Source organism: Danio rerio, chromosome 6 (assembly GCF_049306965.1).
Source record: "Danio rerio strain Tuebingen ecotype United States chromosome 6, GRCz12tu, whole genome shotgun sequence".
NCBI classification, from domain to species: Eukaryota; Metazoa; Chordata; class Actinopteri; order Cypriniformes; family Danionidae; genus Danio; species Danio rerio.
Window position 1 is genome coordinate 46,128,192 of NC_133181.1, and position 19,309 is coordinate 46,147,500.

Sequence of the window (19,309 nt, forward strand, 5' to 3'; positions counted from 1 at the left end):
CTTCTATTCACCGCTTTCGTAAATATTTAAACAAAATGGAGGCAATAATTAGGGAGGAACTCGCCGTAGTACACCACACACTATTGACCCGTAATAAAAGCCAGTTTATAAACTTCTCCTCGAAATAACACGGAGAGACACTATTTTCTTTACGAGCTCCCCCTGCGTATAAACCTGCCAAAGGTGGGGTTTCCTTTCTAAGACTGCATTCGCAAGTCCTACTTCCTACATAAACTGCAGTTTTCTATATAATTTCACGCTTGGCTAAACATCTACTGTAATGTATATTGAACCCTACTGCTGTTTTCAACTCCTAGTGACCTGGTGAAAAATGTCCACCACCTAAGCCGTACAAGCGCGTGCCGGAGCCTAATGATTCCTGAACATCTCCCTGTCCCTCGCGCCCTTATCTCAGTCACACACACATTACGAAGGTGGGACGTGAGCCACTCACATAGCTGGCAGAGGCGAGCGTCCAGGGCTGCTGTCACTACCGTTGCTGTTCCCGTGGTCCATGGCCCCATTCATTTCCTCTCGGATGACGCTGGCAAGCGAGTTAAGAGTGGGGCTTCCGATGGAAGCGGTAGTGTATAGAGGTATGTTCTCTGCCATTGAAGCCTAAAAGAAGAATGGAGGAGATGAACCAACAAAACATCAGGACCATTCAGTGGTCTTCAGATACTTGAGCTCGTCCAAAATAAATAATATAAGCATTTTTAGACATTTTTTTAGGTTTTAAAGCCACTTGGGTTCTATTTAGGAGTCAAAACATTAAAGACAAACCATACGAGTTTCACAAATCATGTTACAATCACATGTGAAATATGGTTTTAGAAAGTTTTCGTGGCTCACATATGAACCAAAGCAGAAATATGGGCTCAGATGGATTTTTTAAAGGAAATGGCCCCAAAACTGCATTTCACATGAGCTCTACATATTTCACACGTGGTTTTAACATGTGGTTGAACATGTAAAGCTCATGTGGCGTTAAATGGAAATACAGAATTTAGTCAGGATTAATGTGAAAAACATAATGAACACATAATTATATGGGTTTCATAAAATTATTTTCCAAAGCCATGTTTCAATATGTCTTCCTCATATTTCACAAAAAAATTATGCCTTTGCTCTATTTTCTGGCATGTTTTACTGCTTTCCTTTATCAACAGTTCACAAAATGAGTACATACTTGTGCAGTCAATGATTGAGTAAGGGGAGCCACTGAATAGATAAATAAACCAAACTATACACCTATATAAATAATATGGATGAAGACTGGATGGTGCAAGATTGTAATCCTACCTGGAAAGCTGCAGAAAGAGCGGGACCGTATCCCAAAGTGGTATGGATGTTCTTTACCAGAGCTGGACTACTGTGGAAACAAAAATATACACACACACACACAAACACACACATACAGATTTAGTTCAGTAGTGGAACGAGTCATGCTGTCTCCGCTCTACTGAACAGATTGATTTTACACTGAAGTCAGTATTTAGAGGACAATCTGATTTCCAATGAAACTCAATCGCAAAATCAATAGACAGCAATAAACTATCAAAAGCTCTTTAACAATAGAGCTCTGTCCCAAGACTGGCTGCCAACTTCAAAAGCGAAGGCTGTTCCAAGATATTCCAGGATATCTAATGCCGTGTTCAAACTACACAGTATTAGTCTGATTCTAGCTTTCTTTGGCTGATTTTTTGGCTTACTCTGTTTGACATGCGGTGTTGCAGGGATTCAAATATTAAGTGTCGTGATGTAAAAATAGATTAAAAAAAAAACTTTTATGGAGTGATATTGACCAATCGGAGCTCTTCTGTTAACAGCAAACAAACAATTATGGTTAAATGAAATTGTTAATGGTCAGCAGTGCTTGTTTGTTTGACACGTTAACTAAACAATTGGACAAAAATATTCTGTAGTCCAAAACTGAAACAAGGCATTTTTGTTTATTGACAAGCTCAAAGACTATATGATACTGAATATTGATGGTAAACGTCTTTGTTAAGGAGCTATAAGCAGATATGAGGTGAAATTTTATGCAAACTAACATATTTAAACCGATAAAGTATTTGAAAACCATGTATTAGTACTCTTTTAATGAAATGTGTTACAAAATGTAACAATTAACCAGGAATTCCACTGATAAACTGTTATATTTTAATGCAGACTGACATCTTCGACAAAAGCACATCACTGATTAACAGCCTCATAGCTCACCAGAGATCTGTCTTTAAAAGTTTATAAGTTACCATTAAAAATCAATTCCCCTAAAATCAAAATGAATGGGATTTTTACTTCTGCCTGCACACTTGAAGGAAGCAGCATACGCAGAGCGTAACTTGGAACAGAGCTTATATGTGTTATTCAGCATCAAATCAATACACATTCATAATGAATATCACATAAGACAAAAGCGGGATGAGCAAGCACACAGAGGCGGAGCATGCAGGAAGGGGCGGGGCAGAGGGCGGAGCTTACTGTACAAGCAGCTGGTCGCAGTTTTCGTCAGCCACATGTTTCCTGGGTCGCCCTCGCTGTATGTGACGGCCGCGTTTAAACTCTTCGTCGTCTACGGTCCAAAAGGACCCAAAGTCATCCTCAACTCTTACAAAGCATTTATGCAGGGACAGATTGGTGCGCACAGCACCCTGGGAAGGGAAAGAGGGGCAGCAAGCAGCCAGATGGGGATGTAGCAAGACAGACCGACAGTGATAGAGAAGAAGATATGAAATGAATGAATAGATAAGCACAAGCGACTGGGGGTTACGGTGCACACAGCTAGCACATAACTCACATACGGGCACAAAGACGCACGCTAAGCTAGCAGGGGGTCAATGGGCGGCACAGCACAGAAGACAATGACATGGAGCCCATCCATCAACACCACGAGACACTGGGTTGGTGCGCTGGAAAACCTACCCGCTGATCTTTTGCGGCCTTCTCTTTTGGAACTCTAGCTCGTCAACGGTCCAAACCGCCCCTTTAACGTTCTCTACCCGCACAAAACACTTGTGAAGACTAAGGTTATGCCGCACTGCGTTCTGCAGTTGGTGTGAGAGAAAGAAAAGGGCTATGAGTGCAAAAGGAAATGCGCTGGAATAACTCACACAATTCAGTACTTTGCATTGCAGGCAAGATTATTAGAGGATAAAGATTTAATTATGGGTATGTTTTCTTGTAGACATATTATAAGCAGGGTTTCTGCCGATTTCACCAAGTTAAATGTAAGACTAAGACATTTTTAAAACCATTATGAATGCTATTTTTGACTTATACAAGGATTTTCTTTTCAAATATCCCAGTTGGAAAAGATTTTCACTTACCCTATGTAAAAATTATTATAATTTATCACATTTAATAATACAATAATAATAATTTAATAAAAAATGTATAGGTCAGGTCAGTATCATCAGCAGTAAATAAATGGAGAACTTTTAAACAAATCTTACTGTAAGGAAAGTAATTAATTACTCATTTTTAATAAAAAGTTATACGTTTCATTGAGATTGGGATTATTGGTGATTGTGGGGGTGTTAACGGCCAGAATGAGTAGCTGTACATGAACAAAGGAATATTAGAACCTGTTAAAAAACAGATTCTTAATAATATCTCCTGTTTTGTATCACCATCACAGACCAAAATGTGACCTTGGACCACAAAAGCAGTTTTAAGTGTGCATTATTTTGAAATTGGGATTTACACATCATCTGAAAGCTGAATTAATTTGATGTATGCTTTGTTACAAATATTTTTTTTTTTACTTGTTCAAACTTATTTCAAATAAGCTGAAACTACACAGTTCTTGAGATTTTATCAGGACAACTTTATGTTCAATCCACTTAAATTTGTAACAACTAATAAGTTAACTTAGTTCCTTCATGTTGCCCCAACAGAAATCAATTGTGTGGAACCCAACATTTCTTACAGTGTAGGATAGAACCATTATTGCCAAAGATACTGCATTCTTTGTAAATTTGGAGTCTAAATGATGATAAAATCGCCCCTAACCTTTAAAGTTGTTTAAGTTGTGTTCTTAGCTATGCAAAATTTATTTAAGATTTGTTTACAGTAGCAAAATAAAAAAATCTTGATGAAAGATGATCTTTGATTAACAATCCAATGATTTTTGGCATTAAAGGGAAATCTAACATTTGAATCCATACAGTGCATTTTTGGCTATTACCCGAAACAGTCCTATGCAACTTAATACTGTTTTTTTCGTCACGGGTCACAAATAATACCGATTTTGAAGTGAGTAAATGATGAAAAAGACATCCTTAATACAAGATAAATTTACTTACTCTTAATGTTAGATCTCACCACTAAATATCAAGTGCCCTTTAATATATTGTATAATATTTCTAAATACTTTAGAACATTTATTATTATATTTCCCAATTTTTGCCGAACATTTACACTGCAGCTGTTTTCCAAAACACTCCCTATAGAAAGCTGATCTAGAGCCAGTTGCATCAGCACCTTGAACTATCAAGAAAATTCCTGACGGCACAAATAGTGTGATAAACACGACTCTTTAGCAGTTATGACTTTCGCACTGTAGCTGAACAATGAGAGGAAAAGACGTAATTCTAACACGCTCTGCTTGTTGCGTTTTTACAAATGACCCTTTCATCAGGCCATTTGTACAACATGCGGGTGATATTTAGTAAATAACACGCTCTCTGATTGATGGAGGCCTGTGTGGGTGTTGTCACTCTAGTGCTTTATCATTCGGCTCTGGCAAAAGTCACAGATAGTTCATCATTTTCTGCCTCACTTCAAAAACGGAAACTGAAAACGCTTGAGTTAAATGCCAATGCTCAACAAACTCTGCCAGGGGAAAACATCCTACTCAAATGACCAGATTTCCCCTTAAAGCTGTTGAAATTCATCCAGAGAAAACTGAAAAAACACTTTCAAAATAAATTGAAATGAAGAGGGGGTCTCTTCCAGAAACTTCCAAGCATCATTAAGTGAAATAAATCATATTTGGGGTGGAATGCATACTTTCTCTGGGTCATTTAAACTTGTTGACTAAAAGTCATTGGGCAAAATGGTATAAACTACTGCATGATGTCTGTTGGCATCTCTGAGGTGCTGCTGGTGTTTGGAATAATTGACTTTTTTGAAGCGCTCATTACATTGTGAAATATTAATATCTGAGAAAAGAAAATGTTTGTCAGTATAATAGTTTGTTTGAAATACTAAAATATAATATGGCGTCTGAAAGTCTGAGAATGCTAGTAAAATGATTCTGCTTTGCATTTTAAATGTATCCAAGTTCATATTAAAAAAAAAAAATAAATTATATAAGCAACATAACTGTTGAGTGAAGATAAAAAAGTTGGTAATTTCAGTTTGGAAGGAAAAACATCGGACTGTATAAAGTGTTTCATATGGGAAATGTCAAAAATATGGTTGCATTGTTAATTTATAACTATTTATTTGCCAAGTTTAAAAATAAGATTTATAATATATATCAAATTAACTTATAATAATATGAATATAAGTAATATAAATAACATTTGAGATAAAACATGGGTAAAATAATGTTAAATATTTTTGTTGGAATGCATTAGCATACTTAAATATATAAGAATAAGTGATTATACATAATTTAATGGCCCTTTTCCACTGAGTGGTACAATACAGTACCGTTCGGCACACTTTTATGGCCGTTTCCACTGTCAAATATACCAAAAAGCAAACCATACCGTACCACTTTTTAGGTACCCTTTGCAAAGGGTACCTGGCACAACAAAAAGGTACCAAAAGGCGGAGCTAGATGGAGATGGAACTATTGGTTTACAGAGAAATGTTACTAGCGCATACACAAGCCAGGAAAATGGAAACAAAGGAAGCGCCCTTTTTAAATACACAGCCAAGACATTACATCTTAATACTATATACATATAATAACAAGCCTTGGTCATCCCGACCTCAAACAAACCTTGTTGTTGTCTTGATGAACAACCACAAAGACTGTAAGAACAAAATCTGCCTCATCCTGTTTTTGTTTTACGAGGCCGTCTAAAAGTGCGAGTGGTTTCACTTTCTCCAGAAAGCTCGCAGCGCGTCTATTTTTAAAATAACGAAAATTTTGAGTTCATGATGATAACATGTGCTTGATTATTAAAGTGCTTCTTCAATAAAACAAAGAAGCTAAAAAAAAGAGCAAATGACTCTTTCAGCAACCTAAACCATGAACAAACTGCCATGTTTAACTATTGGCATCACTTTTTGGACTTATGAATTCAGAATGACTTTCTAACAGAGGTTACATGTGCTGGTGAAGATTAAAGATACAGATGAGAGGTTGCACTGACTGTAGAGGTGATATGTTGTTTTTGAACTAAATGTATGCTGTGTGTATTTTTTCTGTAATTGATAACATATCTGAGACTGTAAGGGTCTGTGCGCTCATATATGTTGCTTTTATTTATTTATTTTTTATATAATCATGTTCAAGGTTAGTAATGAACATTTATATACAAGTATTTATGTGTATATATGTGTGCATCTGTTTTGTGAGAAGTGAGAATGACGTCGCTGAAACTTTCTGTTATACTATTAGTACCCCTTTGGCAGTGGAAACGCAAGCCTGATAAAGGTGACCCGTACCGACCCATACCGTACCATACTGTACCAGTCAGTGGAAATGAGCCATTATTATATTTTAAATAATTAAAAACTTACATATAAACTATCTATATTATTTCTGCTTCATTCAGTGCCTTTTATTCAGTCAATTCAAACTTCATTGAAAATAATTACAAATATACATATAAAACCATAATCGTGAGCTCACCTTCCACGTTGCTGCGTTGCGTCTGAAATATGCAAACATTCGCGTGAACCAGTTGTATATCTCGTTTAGTGTTAGCTGTTTTTCTGGCGACTCTAGTATTGCCTGGAAAAACACACACACACAAATGCTGATAAGCAAAAAAGCTGTTTCGTTTCCGTTCAAACCTGGAGCAAAAACAAAGTGAGATGCACATAGTAATGTCATGTTAAAGTTGATCAGAGGCTGCATGTAAAACAGCTCCACGCTTTTCCGTTCTCAAATGGGAGCTACTTTGTTTACTGAACGCTTCCTTATGCAAATGTGCCAATTTGAGTACATCCTTTTCCGCTAAACGACCAGAACAAGAAGAGGAGAAAAAAAAAAAAAAACACACTATTTTATAGAGGCAGATTATAAAGCGGCAATTATTGCAGGCCCAGATTAATGCCCGTGTGATCACAGATTACCGGTTCAGGCCTGATAATTGACTGGGCATCTCAAAAAAAGCCTCGTTCCTACTGTTGTGTGAAATGAATTCCGTAATAATCACATTGGCTGTAATACTTAATCAAAAGCAATTGTTATATATGGGCTTTTTTGAACAGCAAGTGCTCTCACGCTCATTTGCAGATGGCTAATCTTGAGCTCTGCTGTTCAATTGCATCTGAAATTTAACGGCTGTGATGATGGGGGTTTGGGGCTCGGAAATGTGCTGGAATAAATTAGACAGTTTTTTTATTAGGCAAGATTATATGAAAATAATGATTTAAATATTGGTCTGTTTGCCACATACAGTACAGTTACTGAATGACTTTCCCTTTGAGGTGAATACAAAATATACAAATAAATGTCGAGTAAAGGATGACAGTTTTCTTTTTTGGGGAGGGGGTGAAAAATCTGAAATATCTCATTCTCATACAATGAATACACAAATATGACGCTTTTTCTGGCTTTTTTCACTAAGTAGATTGGAAGTGACAGTATATCTCACTAAATATACACTTTTACCTTGGTGTCATGGTTTGGGAATCTTTCTGTTAAGAAAACACACTGAATCAAACAGTTAAGTGGTCCAGTAAGCTGACTGGGGTGTCACTAGCCAATCTTTAGCCTTTGTACTGTACGGCGGCTAAAGAGAATTACAAATAAAATTTTAAGTGACACTCCTCATCCCCTATACTTTTCAGTTTCAGCTCCTTCCTTCTAGTTGCAGGTTTTTAATGTCAAGCTGTAGAAGTAAACAACACTGGTTTTTATACCTGCAGCCATTAGACATTTAAATAAGACATTGACTAAATCTGAGGTGTTTATGGAACTTGTATATTTTACATTTTCACATGCTAATTTGCAGATGACTAATCTTGTGCTCTGCTGTTCAATTGCATCTGAAATGTACTGTCTGCAATGACAGTGGTTTAAAAGTCGCAGCTGCACTGAATTGTTGAGGCTTTTACCTGTCGTATTAACGAAGCATACGTGAAGGGAGGTCGTACTTCAGCATTCATGTAGAACTCTTTGTTCTGAACAATATCTGTAGACAAAAAAAGAGCGGACACAACTACTAAGAGCTGAATCTAATGAGAATCTAATCTAATCAACACAGAGAACAATTGAATTGTAGTCATAAATGAATTAATCAAATAATAGATAAAAGTAACATAATAAAGAAAATACTTTGCAATAAAGTCACATTAAAACATTTTACTTTAAAGGGATAGTTCACCAGAAAAAAAAACCTCGCCTTCATTTGTTCAAAACCTTTGAACAAAAAAGAAGATATTTCGAAGAATGCTGGTAGCTTGACTTCCACAGTATTTTGTTTTTCCTGCTATGGAAGTCATTGGCAACCAACATTCTTCAAAATATCTCCTTTGTGTTCAATAGAAGAAACTAATAAAGGTATAAATGATGAGGTGATTATTTTTCATTTCACTATCCCTTTAATGTAAATTTGGAAAAACTCCCATAAAATAAAATAATGTTACAATGGCAAAATAAATATTATCCTTTTGACTTTTATAAATAATATTCATTATATTTTGTGTGACTATAGAATTGGCTATATTTTTGTGAGCTTGACTTAATAACCATCTTATCTCCTTACTGTACCTGGAGAAATGGGCATGTTGTACTTGTCTGAGTAGCGTCTGCGTATGGGGCCAACGCTGTGCAGGCTGGTCGGGGTGATGACCGAGTGGGTTTGGGACAGTGGCGTGAGAGGGGCCGTCGGGGTGGTGGGCGTCTGGGGTAAACTGAGGGGCGGCGAGGCTGCTGGAGCCGTCTTGGACAGAGTGACATTGGAAACCAGGTTCAACTGAAAAAGAAAAGCATTGTTAGTCATCAGCGTATTCCTGTGGATGCTAATTGTTCCCACACCATCCAATCAATCTCTGCCGCTCTGAGGAGCACTGGTGGCATGTTGGTTAGTAAATATTTGTAAACACTGTGCTATCGCGTTCCGTCCATCATTCTGCGAGTAAATAGCGCACATCCCACCGGCCGCTTGGTTTGTTTGGTCTGCTGGCGAGCACCCAGAATGCCTTGCTCGCTCTCTTTGCGTTGGGATCTTGCTGGCTGATGGAATGAGTTTCTCTCTGCGAGCCCTAAGAGGCTCCTAATAAGCCGCAGACAGAGAGAGGTCAATCTGCACTAATTACAGCCTCAAATTGTATTGTAAGGGCCCTAATTAGTGGCTACTTACAGGGGTGATACTGCGATTTAAATGCCACATCTCAATGACCCTCATCAGCACGATGGTTTGGCATAAGATGGTGAAATAGTTTCCAGACAAATGCGTTCGTCCTCCCTTATTGATGTGGGCAGGCTAGTAATTGTGGCTATAAGGCAAACTAACTCTTTTGCTATGTACAGTTCTGTATTTGTGGTTATATTTGAAGAAGATTTGTGAAACATATAACGGAAGGTACAAAAAGAAGGAAATAATAATAATAATAATAATAATAACACTAATAATAACAATAATAAAAACATTCAGATTTATTTCAGACATGAAATTGCAAAAATACACATAACAATTATAACATAATTTAACATAATATAATATAAAACTATAATATGATATATTATAAAATAATAAAATATAATTAAAATGTAATATAATAATTCTATTTAACTTGTAAAAAGGTTGTTTTTCAACATTTTAAATAAATACATCCAGATATATTTCAGTCATGAAATGATGTGAAAAAATATATAATACCAAAAAAACAAAAAACAAAACAAAAAAAAGAATCATGTAATAAAGATAGAAGTAAATAAATCAATGATTAATTATAAGTATTCAGAATTACACAGTACAGTTGAATGCATGCTCCGAACTACCAGCCGGAGATTGGTATCAGCCGATAATCACATCTTATGACTTGATCAATACTCGCTAATCCTGCCGATGACAAGTGTTCGTTTACAGGTTTACAAGCAAAAGAAGATCCATTTTAACTTCTTGTGCATCAAATATGCACTTCAAACTTATTCTTCATTGAGACAAGTTGAATTCTTCTTCCATAATTTGCAATGTTTGCCAATTCTATAGTTAGTCATTTTTTCTTACTAATTTTTTTATCTGTCTTATCTTTATTTTCTGTAAAGCTACTTCTGACCATGACATGTCAAGAGACGTGTTTAAGGGATTATATGCAAAATGTCCTTCATTTAGTCTCTTAGGAAAGTAGAGATCTCTACTCAAGTATCACACTTTAAGGGAAAATGTACTTTATGCAATGCTAAAGTTGTATAACGCTTGAAGTATTAGAATCAGTACTCTGTATTGGATGATCATCATGAAGAGGAATCAGTACTTGGTCTCGGCTCCAAACATCCTGATTGGAGCATCCCTAGTTGAATGCACTTAATTGTTTTAGTTTGGCTGCATTTTTGAGGTTAATATTATTTGTCCCCTTCAGAAATATCTAATATTTTATATTAAATATTATTTTAAATTAAATATATGATTATGTACTGTTATTGTGGCAAAAAATTTTTTATAATAATTAGAAATCAGTTATTAAAACGGTTATGTTTCAAAATGTGAGGGAAAAATCCCTCAAACAGCAATTGGGTAATATTTTAACAAAAACGTAAATTTCACATATAATTTTGACTTAATAGACTTTACATGTATAGACTCTATATCCACAAATCATACAACTATTTTATTGCACTGATCCCTGATTGACTGAAAATAATATGTGAATGTAATACATGACAGTCATTACATACAGTAGTATAAAATCTAATAAGAATTAACACTGAGAACTGTGGGAATTACAAAATCAAAACAAATGAAACAAACCACCTCAAGAAATCATTCAGACAAATTGTATTGTAAGGACCCTAATTAGTGGCTCTATACAGGGGTGACACTATGATTAAACGCCACGTCTCAATGACCCTCATCAGCCCGGCGGTTTGGCATAAGATGGTGAAATAGTTTCCAGAGAAATCCTTTCGTCCTCCCTTATCGATGTGGGGAGGCTAGTAATCATGGCTATAAGCTCAACTAATTAACCAGCAGGTTAGTAAAGGTTCAGTCTCAATCACGTCAAGTCGTCAGTGTCAGATTTCCACTTCAGCTGAAGTAGAAAAAGCGAGCCTGACCCAATGCTCCTGCTATTCATTTGCAAAAAAAAAAAAAAAAACGAGCTAATGACACATATACATACTTCCAGCACCAAATTATTCTAATTGCTAATTTGCCAAAGGAGGCCTTGTTACCAAATTAAACATGACTTCGCTGGGAGGGTGGTATATATCGACGAACGCTCTGGTTTTGTCTCGTACACCACAATCGCCTACAGATTGGGTGAGCGAATTAATGAAATGTCAAGGCTGTCAATTGCTTTGGAGGTATCAGATGTCTAATTTTGCTCTATAATGGCGCGGCTGACAGTGCAGACGGCGACGAGGCGAGTGAAAAGCAACAGACAGTGTTTAACATCTAACCCCCCGCCACGCGGATACCACGCAGGCCACGCAATTACTACACACACTATTAACGGTCATTACCATACAGATGCTCCGCTTGATGGACAGGTACATAATAAAGAAATGTGAAGGCTGACAGAGGCATCATCCTTGACACGCTATTGTCTTCATGCATGTGTAAGAGTTTTTTGTTCTTTTTTTGTTGTTTTTGTTTTATAGAATACTATATATTACAGGTTCTCATTTTTGGCTACTTTGTATATCACTCTAAGGATTATACAAAATTGAGTAGTGAATAGGATTTATTTGTAAAATAAAATACTTGTTAGGACATTTTTTTGAGTCATACGTTAAATATGGCTTTTATATATCTAAGAATTTGGATTAAAAATATGTGCTATTTTTCATTTCAACATTATTTTTCTCAGATAAAGTACTATAATAAACTAAATAAATTAAAATACTTGACAATAACTATATATGGGTCCAAGATGAAAAGTGTTTTTCAAATATTGAAACAATAAAAATGTTTTGCAACTTTTATCTTTTTAATTGTTCAAAATTATTTGAAATACATCTAATACATACATTTAATTTTTAAAAAAATGCTTATTTCTCTAATGTTTTTATATAATGTTAAATCACAAAACCTAAATATTTACATATATTTTTATTTATCATTTGTATAAAATATGAATATTTAATTTATAAATATAAGTAAACGTTTTCTCATAAAATACAGTACATGAGTGTATTTATATACACTATGTATAAAAAACAAATATTCAAATAAGCTTTTATCAAGATTAATCTTTTGACAGCACTTACTTAAACCAACCACATTTGCAAAATGATATCAAGGCTTTTAGAGCAACAATATTGTTGGCCAAAACACTAAACGGCACATTTCTAAATATACTTACCAGCCATTTTATTAGGTACACCTGTCGAACTGCTTGTTAACTCAAATTTCTAATCAGCCAATCACATTGCTGCAGCTCAATGCATTAAGGCAGGGGTGTCAAACTAAATTCTTGGAGGGTCGAAGCCCCGCACAGTTTAGTTCCAACCCTGCTCCAACACACTTACCTGTAGGTTTCAAACAAGCCTGAAGGACTCAATTAGTTTGATGAGGTGTGTTTAATTAGGGTTGGAACTAAACTGTGCAGAGCTGCAGCCCTTTTGCAACTGAGTTTGACACCTGTGCATTAAGGCATGTAGACATGGTCAAGATGATCTGCTGCAGTTCAAACCAAGCATCAGAATCAGGAAGAAATGTTTTCAAATAATGTTAATTCTTAGACTTGTTTATTAGAACCCATGGAAATCTAAATAAATTAATAATTTAAAATAATAAAAATAACAATTTATTACAATTAAAATGATAATTTAAAATAATTAAATAAATTACAATAAAAAACTATATATTATAATATAATATACTATAATATAATAATTCTAAAATGCTCAAATTGGTTGATAAATTTAACTAACGCTGTTTTTAAATATTTTAAATAAAAAATTCAATGCAATGTTTTCATGTTAATCCTAAAAACTGAACATATTAGACCTATTTGTGCCAAGTATCAGCTTTTCCTTGACATTGAAACACATCTACAGTTATATGCCTGAACCAGGTCAGAGGTTTTATATAGTATGGATATATTCAACCTTAGTGCACATTAGCAAGCTCTTTTCTCCATATTCCTCACCCACAAACAGCAAGTAGCCTCTACGATCGGACAGGCGGGCGAATAATGGCCCTTCTTTTGTTTTCCTACCATTCGGGTGCTCTCCAGAAAGCTCACAAAATGAGACTTCAGAATGAAAATAATTAAATGATAATTGCTGATCTAATTATGCTGGCTTTGACTTGCCGAGCTGCCATGAAAAACAGAGAACAAACTGCTATAAAAAGCTGAACAAACAACAACAACAGAAAAAAGTGCCATTTAATTATGGACGATAAAAAGGTCAAGAGTACTGACAAAAATGCTTAGTGACGCCTTCATTGGTGAAGTCGTGCTCGCACAAACACATAAACAACCATGGCCTGAGGCAAAACATCTCTTAAAATGAGCTGTTGATAAATATGAATGTCACTGAAGCAAGACTAATGAGCAGTTTAAGACCGCAAAAAACCCCCCCAAAAAAAACAAAACAAAACAATTTGTTTATAAGTAAAATTGCAGTCTAAATCTAAAGACACATTTCAAAATCAGCCAAACGATTGCTGTTAAACAATTAATCATGATTAATTGTATCCAAAATAAGAGTTTGTATTTATATGATGTATGTGTACTCACTTCATAAATATTGTGTATATATATATATATATATATATATATAAAAAATACAAAACCAAAATATTTACTAATATATTTACAATTTGTATTAGATATTAATGTTTAATTTATAAAAATAATTGAACATTTTCTCAAATATATACATACATGTAAGTATTTATATACACTTTGAATACAAAACAAATATGCATAGTACACACACACACACACACATTGCTTTACACATTCAAGCTTTTGTTTTTATGTGATTAATGAATTCATCTTTTGACAGCACTAATTTAAACCAACCACATTTGCAAAATAGTATCAAGACTTTTAGAGCAACAATATTGTTGGCCAAAATACTAAAGTTCACATTTTTAAAATATACTTACTGGCCACTTTATTAGGTACACCTGTCCAACTGCTTGTTAACTCAAATTTCTAATCAGCCAGTTACATGGCAGCAACTCAATGCATTTAGGCATGTAGACATGGTCAAGACGATCTACTGCAGTTCAAACCGAGCAACAGAAAGAGGAAGAAAGGTGAATTAAGTGACTTTGAACATGGCATGGTTTTTGGTGCCAGACGGGCTGGTCTGAGTATTTCAGAAACTGCTGATCTGCTAGGACTTTCACGCACAACCATCTCTAGGGTTTACAAAGGATGGTCCAAAAAAGAGAAAATATCCAGTGAGCGGCTGTTCTGTGGGCGCAAATGCCTTGTAGATGCCAGAGGTGAGAGGAGAATGGCCAGACTGGTTAAAGCTGTTAGAAAGGCAACAGTAACTGAAATAAACACTCGTTACAACCGAGGTATGCAGAAGAGCGTCACTGAACACACAACATGTCTAACCTTGAGGCAGATGGGCTACAGCAGCAGAAGACCACACCGTGTGCCACTACTGTCAACTAAACAGGAAACTGAGGCTACAATTCGCACAGTGTACCCACTTTCAGATGGCTACTTCCAGCAGGAAAAAGTGCCATGTCATAAAACATGAATCATCTCAGATTGGTTTCTTGAACATGACAATGAGTTCACTGTGCTCAAATGGCCTCCACAGTCACTAGATCTCAATCCAGTAGAGCACCTTTAGGATACGGTGGAATGGTAAATTTGCATCATGGAGGTGTAGGCGACAAATCAGCAATTTGCATCATGGAGGTGCAGGCGACAAATCAGCAGCAACTGTGTGATGCTATCATGTCAATATAATCGAAATCTCTGTGGAATATTTCCAGTACCTTGTTGAATCTATACCACGAAGGATTAAGGCGGTTTTGAAGGCAAAAGGTGGTCCAACCCTGTACTAGTGAGGTGTACCTAATAAAATGGCCATTTGGGTGTATAATATTGTTAAACATTTTTTAAATCATTGTAAATTTAAATTACAGTTTCTGACAGAACACCATACACAATTTTTGTGTTTTTTATTTTTTATTTTTTTTAAGTGTCTTTACTTGCCCTCAGTCCCAAGAGGAGGCTAACAACACTATCAGCTTCTGAGACTGATTTTCCAACACAAGTGTCGCCTTGTCAGACACCCCTGTACAAATGCTAATCCAAACAATCAGCGTGTGACAGAAGCAAAGCTCCACTGAATGAACTATTGTCACCTGCTGTCCCGGGACACCCTCTCGGGGCTCCGGAGCACCACGGGACCCCTGAGCAGTAAATAAATGATCAGCGTGCTCAGCAAACTGAAGAGTGAGCGATCACCATTTAAAAATCTTGTTTTCTATGAATTATGATCTGCTTTAATTTAAAACATTGAAAGTAGGAAAGTGGGAGAAGAGAGTAAATCCCAAATTAAAAGTTAATACACTTATATTTTTTCATTAAGCATGTAACTATTATGATCGAGATCTACAACAATGTCTGTGTATTCTTTTTTCTTTTTTTCTTTGCATTTTTTTAATTATTTAATTGAAAAACTACTTTTTTATGCTCCATGTCAAATTTTATTAAACAAAAAAAAAAGCCAAAAATGAATGAACATTTTTAAAAAAAACAAAAAGCATGTACAAATGCATACTCCACCAGAGGAGGTATATTATTTATGCATATTTAATGTACTGTATTTTCCAGAAAATTGTGTCAAAATTGCATTGGGAGGGGGAAAATAGATGAAGTTGCATTTCATAATTTTATTTAAAAAAAATAAATAGAATAGGCCAACAGTGGCCGTAAAATGAAACATTTATATCCATGACAAATTAATAGAACTCAGAATATCAAAAGGAATAAGAATATCTAAGCATAAAACAAAACACAAATGTGAAATGCACTATAGAAAGACTCAAATACTTTCCTAATTTGGCCCCAATCTCTAATAAATACTTTGCTTGCTTGATGATAATTGTATTACATCTCTGGAATATGTCAAAGCTCATTTCAGATCAAGCGCCATATATAATTCTGAAAATATGGTGGTATTTTCAAAAATACTTTCATCTGGTGTGTGCTAAATATTTGTTTGCAATATTGTGGGACATAAGTATGGCCAAACTGTGGAGAATTTCTGTGGAGAATTTTGTAAAAAATCTGGATTTATGCGAAATGCTTTTGGGAGTATCATAACTAAAAACTTAATATATGAAATAAAAAACTAATACCTTTTTAACTTTTATTTAATGTTTACAATGCAAATCCAATTAGATCCACTTATTTGGTAAACAAAGCAAGTCTCTCTTATATCCACTAAAAGAAAGAAAATATTACTTTACAAACTGTGTTGTAAATAAATCAAAAGAACACTTTCATATTAGTCAATAATATTACTGAATATAATATGAAAACTATACAAATATAAATTTACACACATTTACACAAGTAAATCAATAATAACTCAATAATAGGCTAAAAAACTACGGAAATCTGCATGCACACATTATGTGTGGGCCTAAGTGAAGATGTCAGGAGCGATACTTACTGGTTGTGGGGTGGGTTTGGGCTCTGTAGACTTCACATGAAGATGGGTCATCATGGCTTGGAGACGCTCTTTGTCTTTTGCTAACTGTAATCAGAAGAAAAAAGAAAAACATTTTTTTTTCAACATTCAACATTTTCTTTCAGAACAAATAATCTCTCCTGGAAAAACAACATGACATAAATGTATATGACATACTGTACATGACCTTTACACTTGATACACAACCTTCAAGGAGACTTATTATGCAAAAATCACCCATTATGCAAAAAGCCCCGCCCATTAGTGACAATATCTCCCTCATTAGCATAGACAGCCCTGAGCGAGAAGCAGCCGTTTCGAATCTGCTGCTATACTAACACATAGGCATTTCTGCTCTGCCCTTTTTTCAAAATGGGGCTGGGAGCACAATCTCAGTTGAATTTAAAGTGACGGTCACCAAAATGGCACAAATAGGATTAGAGCCTAAAACGGCAGATTCGAAGAGTTATAAAACATTGTATGTTGTGTATTTTGATCTAAAACTTCACATATACACACTCTAGGGCCATTAGAGACTTATTTGACATCTTGTAAAAAGGGGTAAAATAGGTAGTGTCGATGCACTAAATGCTACATCATTGGTTCCAACAATTTTTTTGCATTCTACATTTAGAGGTAAACGGCTGAAATATCTGAGCTGCAGTATACTACTAAATGATGTCAAACACTAGTTCGTTCTTCTACAGTATATCTGGGCCTTAAGGTTTTAATAGTCACTGAGAATGAAACTCTAGCTCTCAGTCATAATGTGGCTTCATCCAAAATGAATCCACAATGAACATTAGAGAATCTCCACACACCCTTGATGTAGGCTGCATTTCATACAAAAAAGTAAGGGCCAGTGGTTTCTACTATCCCTTTCGTTTTACGATCTCTTTTGGGAAACACAGTCTATTTGTGCTCACGTCAGCTGCTACTACTTCTGGATCTATATGTGTGGGCCTGTAAATCTCCTTTTCTCTGCTTTGGTCCAGAAGAGAAGAAACGTTTAAAGACATCATGACAGTTTAAGGCATTAAAGGCTTTCTGATGTTTGTACTATCAAGCGGTGGACAGTTGAGCTTGAAGAAAACCAATGATCACTGCACTTTTAAAGCCTGGGGTAAATTTTCCTCCTGTGCACCATGTAAATACAAATTTAAAAATAGAGCTGGGTTTGACCTCAAATTGTCAGCATGAGAAGCAGAGATCAATGTGTGAACTGTAACTAGGCTTATGATGATTTCAGATCTTTTTGTTGTCTTGTAATTGCTGAAGCTGTTATCACGGTTAATGGTATTATTATCACGATATTGAATGTGAAGATTAGCTTGTTTGCTTTGTTTTAAAGCCTATGACTGTGAAATTTCAAGTGTATTAAAACCATTTGTGTATAAGAATTATAGGTGGGCATAGTTTAATTTTTTTTAATCTAGAATAATCTCACTGTAATCTAGGAATTATTCTAGATTAAAATGGCTCATTTGAATTCTGCTGAAGGCATTTGGAATATGTGTGCTACCAAATAATGACTAAAAGTAAGTCTTTGAGAACAGGTTTCTCAAGCCAGGTAGCGCATTAGACCAGGGGCTCATCTCCTGTTTCCAAAATGCATCACAAACTGCTTGAGAAACTGTTCTACTATAATAATTACTGATTAAAATAAATTATGCTCAATAAGATGTGTTTACTAACTGTTTATTCAGTTAAACTAGAATTTTAAACTGTAGGCCCACATAAGCTCGAAACAGTGATTTTTAATCACCTTAATCCGACTAAAGTCATAACTGAACTAAACAGAAATGGAATTAAGACATAGAGTAAGCATATATTAGTGGCATTATTGAAGTAAACATATACATGCACACTAAAATATCAAGGTGAAAGTCATCATAGCTTGTGTAGAACAGAACCAGCTCCCAACCCAACTCTGACAATAGATTAACGGCGATAGTTTTTTAATCACCCGATAAAAGTCTCACGTTAACGCTGGTAACGGCCCACCACTAATAAGAATATATAGCGTTTGTAGTTTTTAATCAAAGAATAATTATGATAAATGAATTGTATTAATAGGAGTTACTTTTTATACAATGAAGAATATATATGCAGTGTTGGTTATTAACATTTGATTAACCTGTATTTCTGTACCTGAATACAGTTAGACTCTCCGTTTGTTTGTTTTATGCAGACTATCTGTTCTACAAATTCATCAAATTGAGCTATTTAAGTCATCTTGTGAAATTATATTCATATCGCAGAAAAACATAACATTGCAATGTCAGTTTTTTTCAGTTCATTCAGCCCAAGTTTGAAGTATTCAACTAATTA

General features: G+C 35.2%; 1 protein-coding gene across 51 annotated transcripts in view; it reads right to left on the reverse strand.

Moving 5' to 3' along the window:
• foxp1b (forkhead box P1b) overlaps positions 1-19,309 on the reverse strand; it is a 291,166-nt gene that overhangs the window by 9,214 nt on the left and 262,643 nt on the right. For 26 of the 51 annotated variants that reach the window (XM_073953198.1, XM_073953203.1, XM_068221767.2 and 23 more), the window contains 7 exon segments: positions 16,961-17,044; positions 8,903-9,107; positions 8,248-8,324; positions 6,815-6,916; positions 2,926-3,047; positions 1,303-1,372; positions 455-618 (listed from right to left, as the gene is read on the reverse strand). In XM_073953198.1, the coding sequence (XP_073809299.1) occupies positions 455-618; positions 1,303-1,372; positions 2,926-3,047; positions 6,815-6,916; positions 8,248-8,324; positions 8,903-9,107; positions 16,961-17,044 (824 nt within the window). 51 annotated transcript variants of the gene reach the window in all.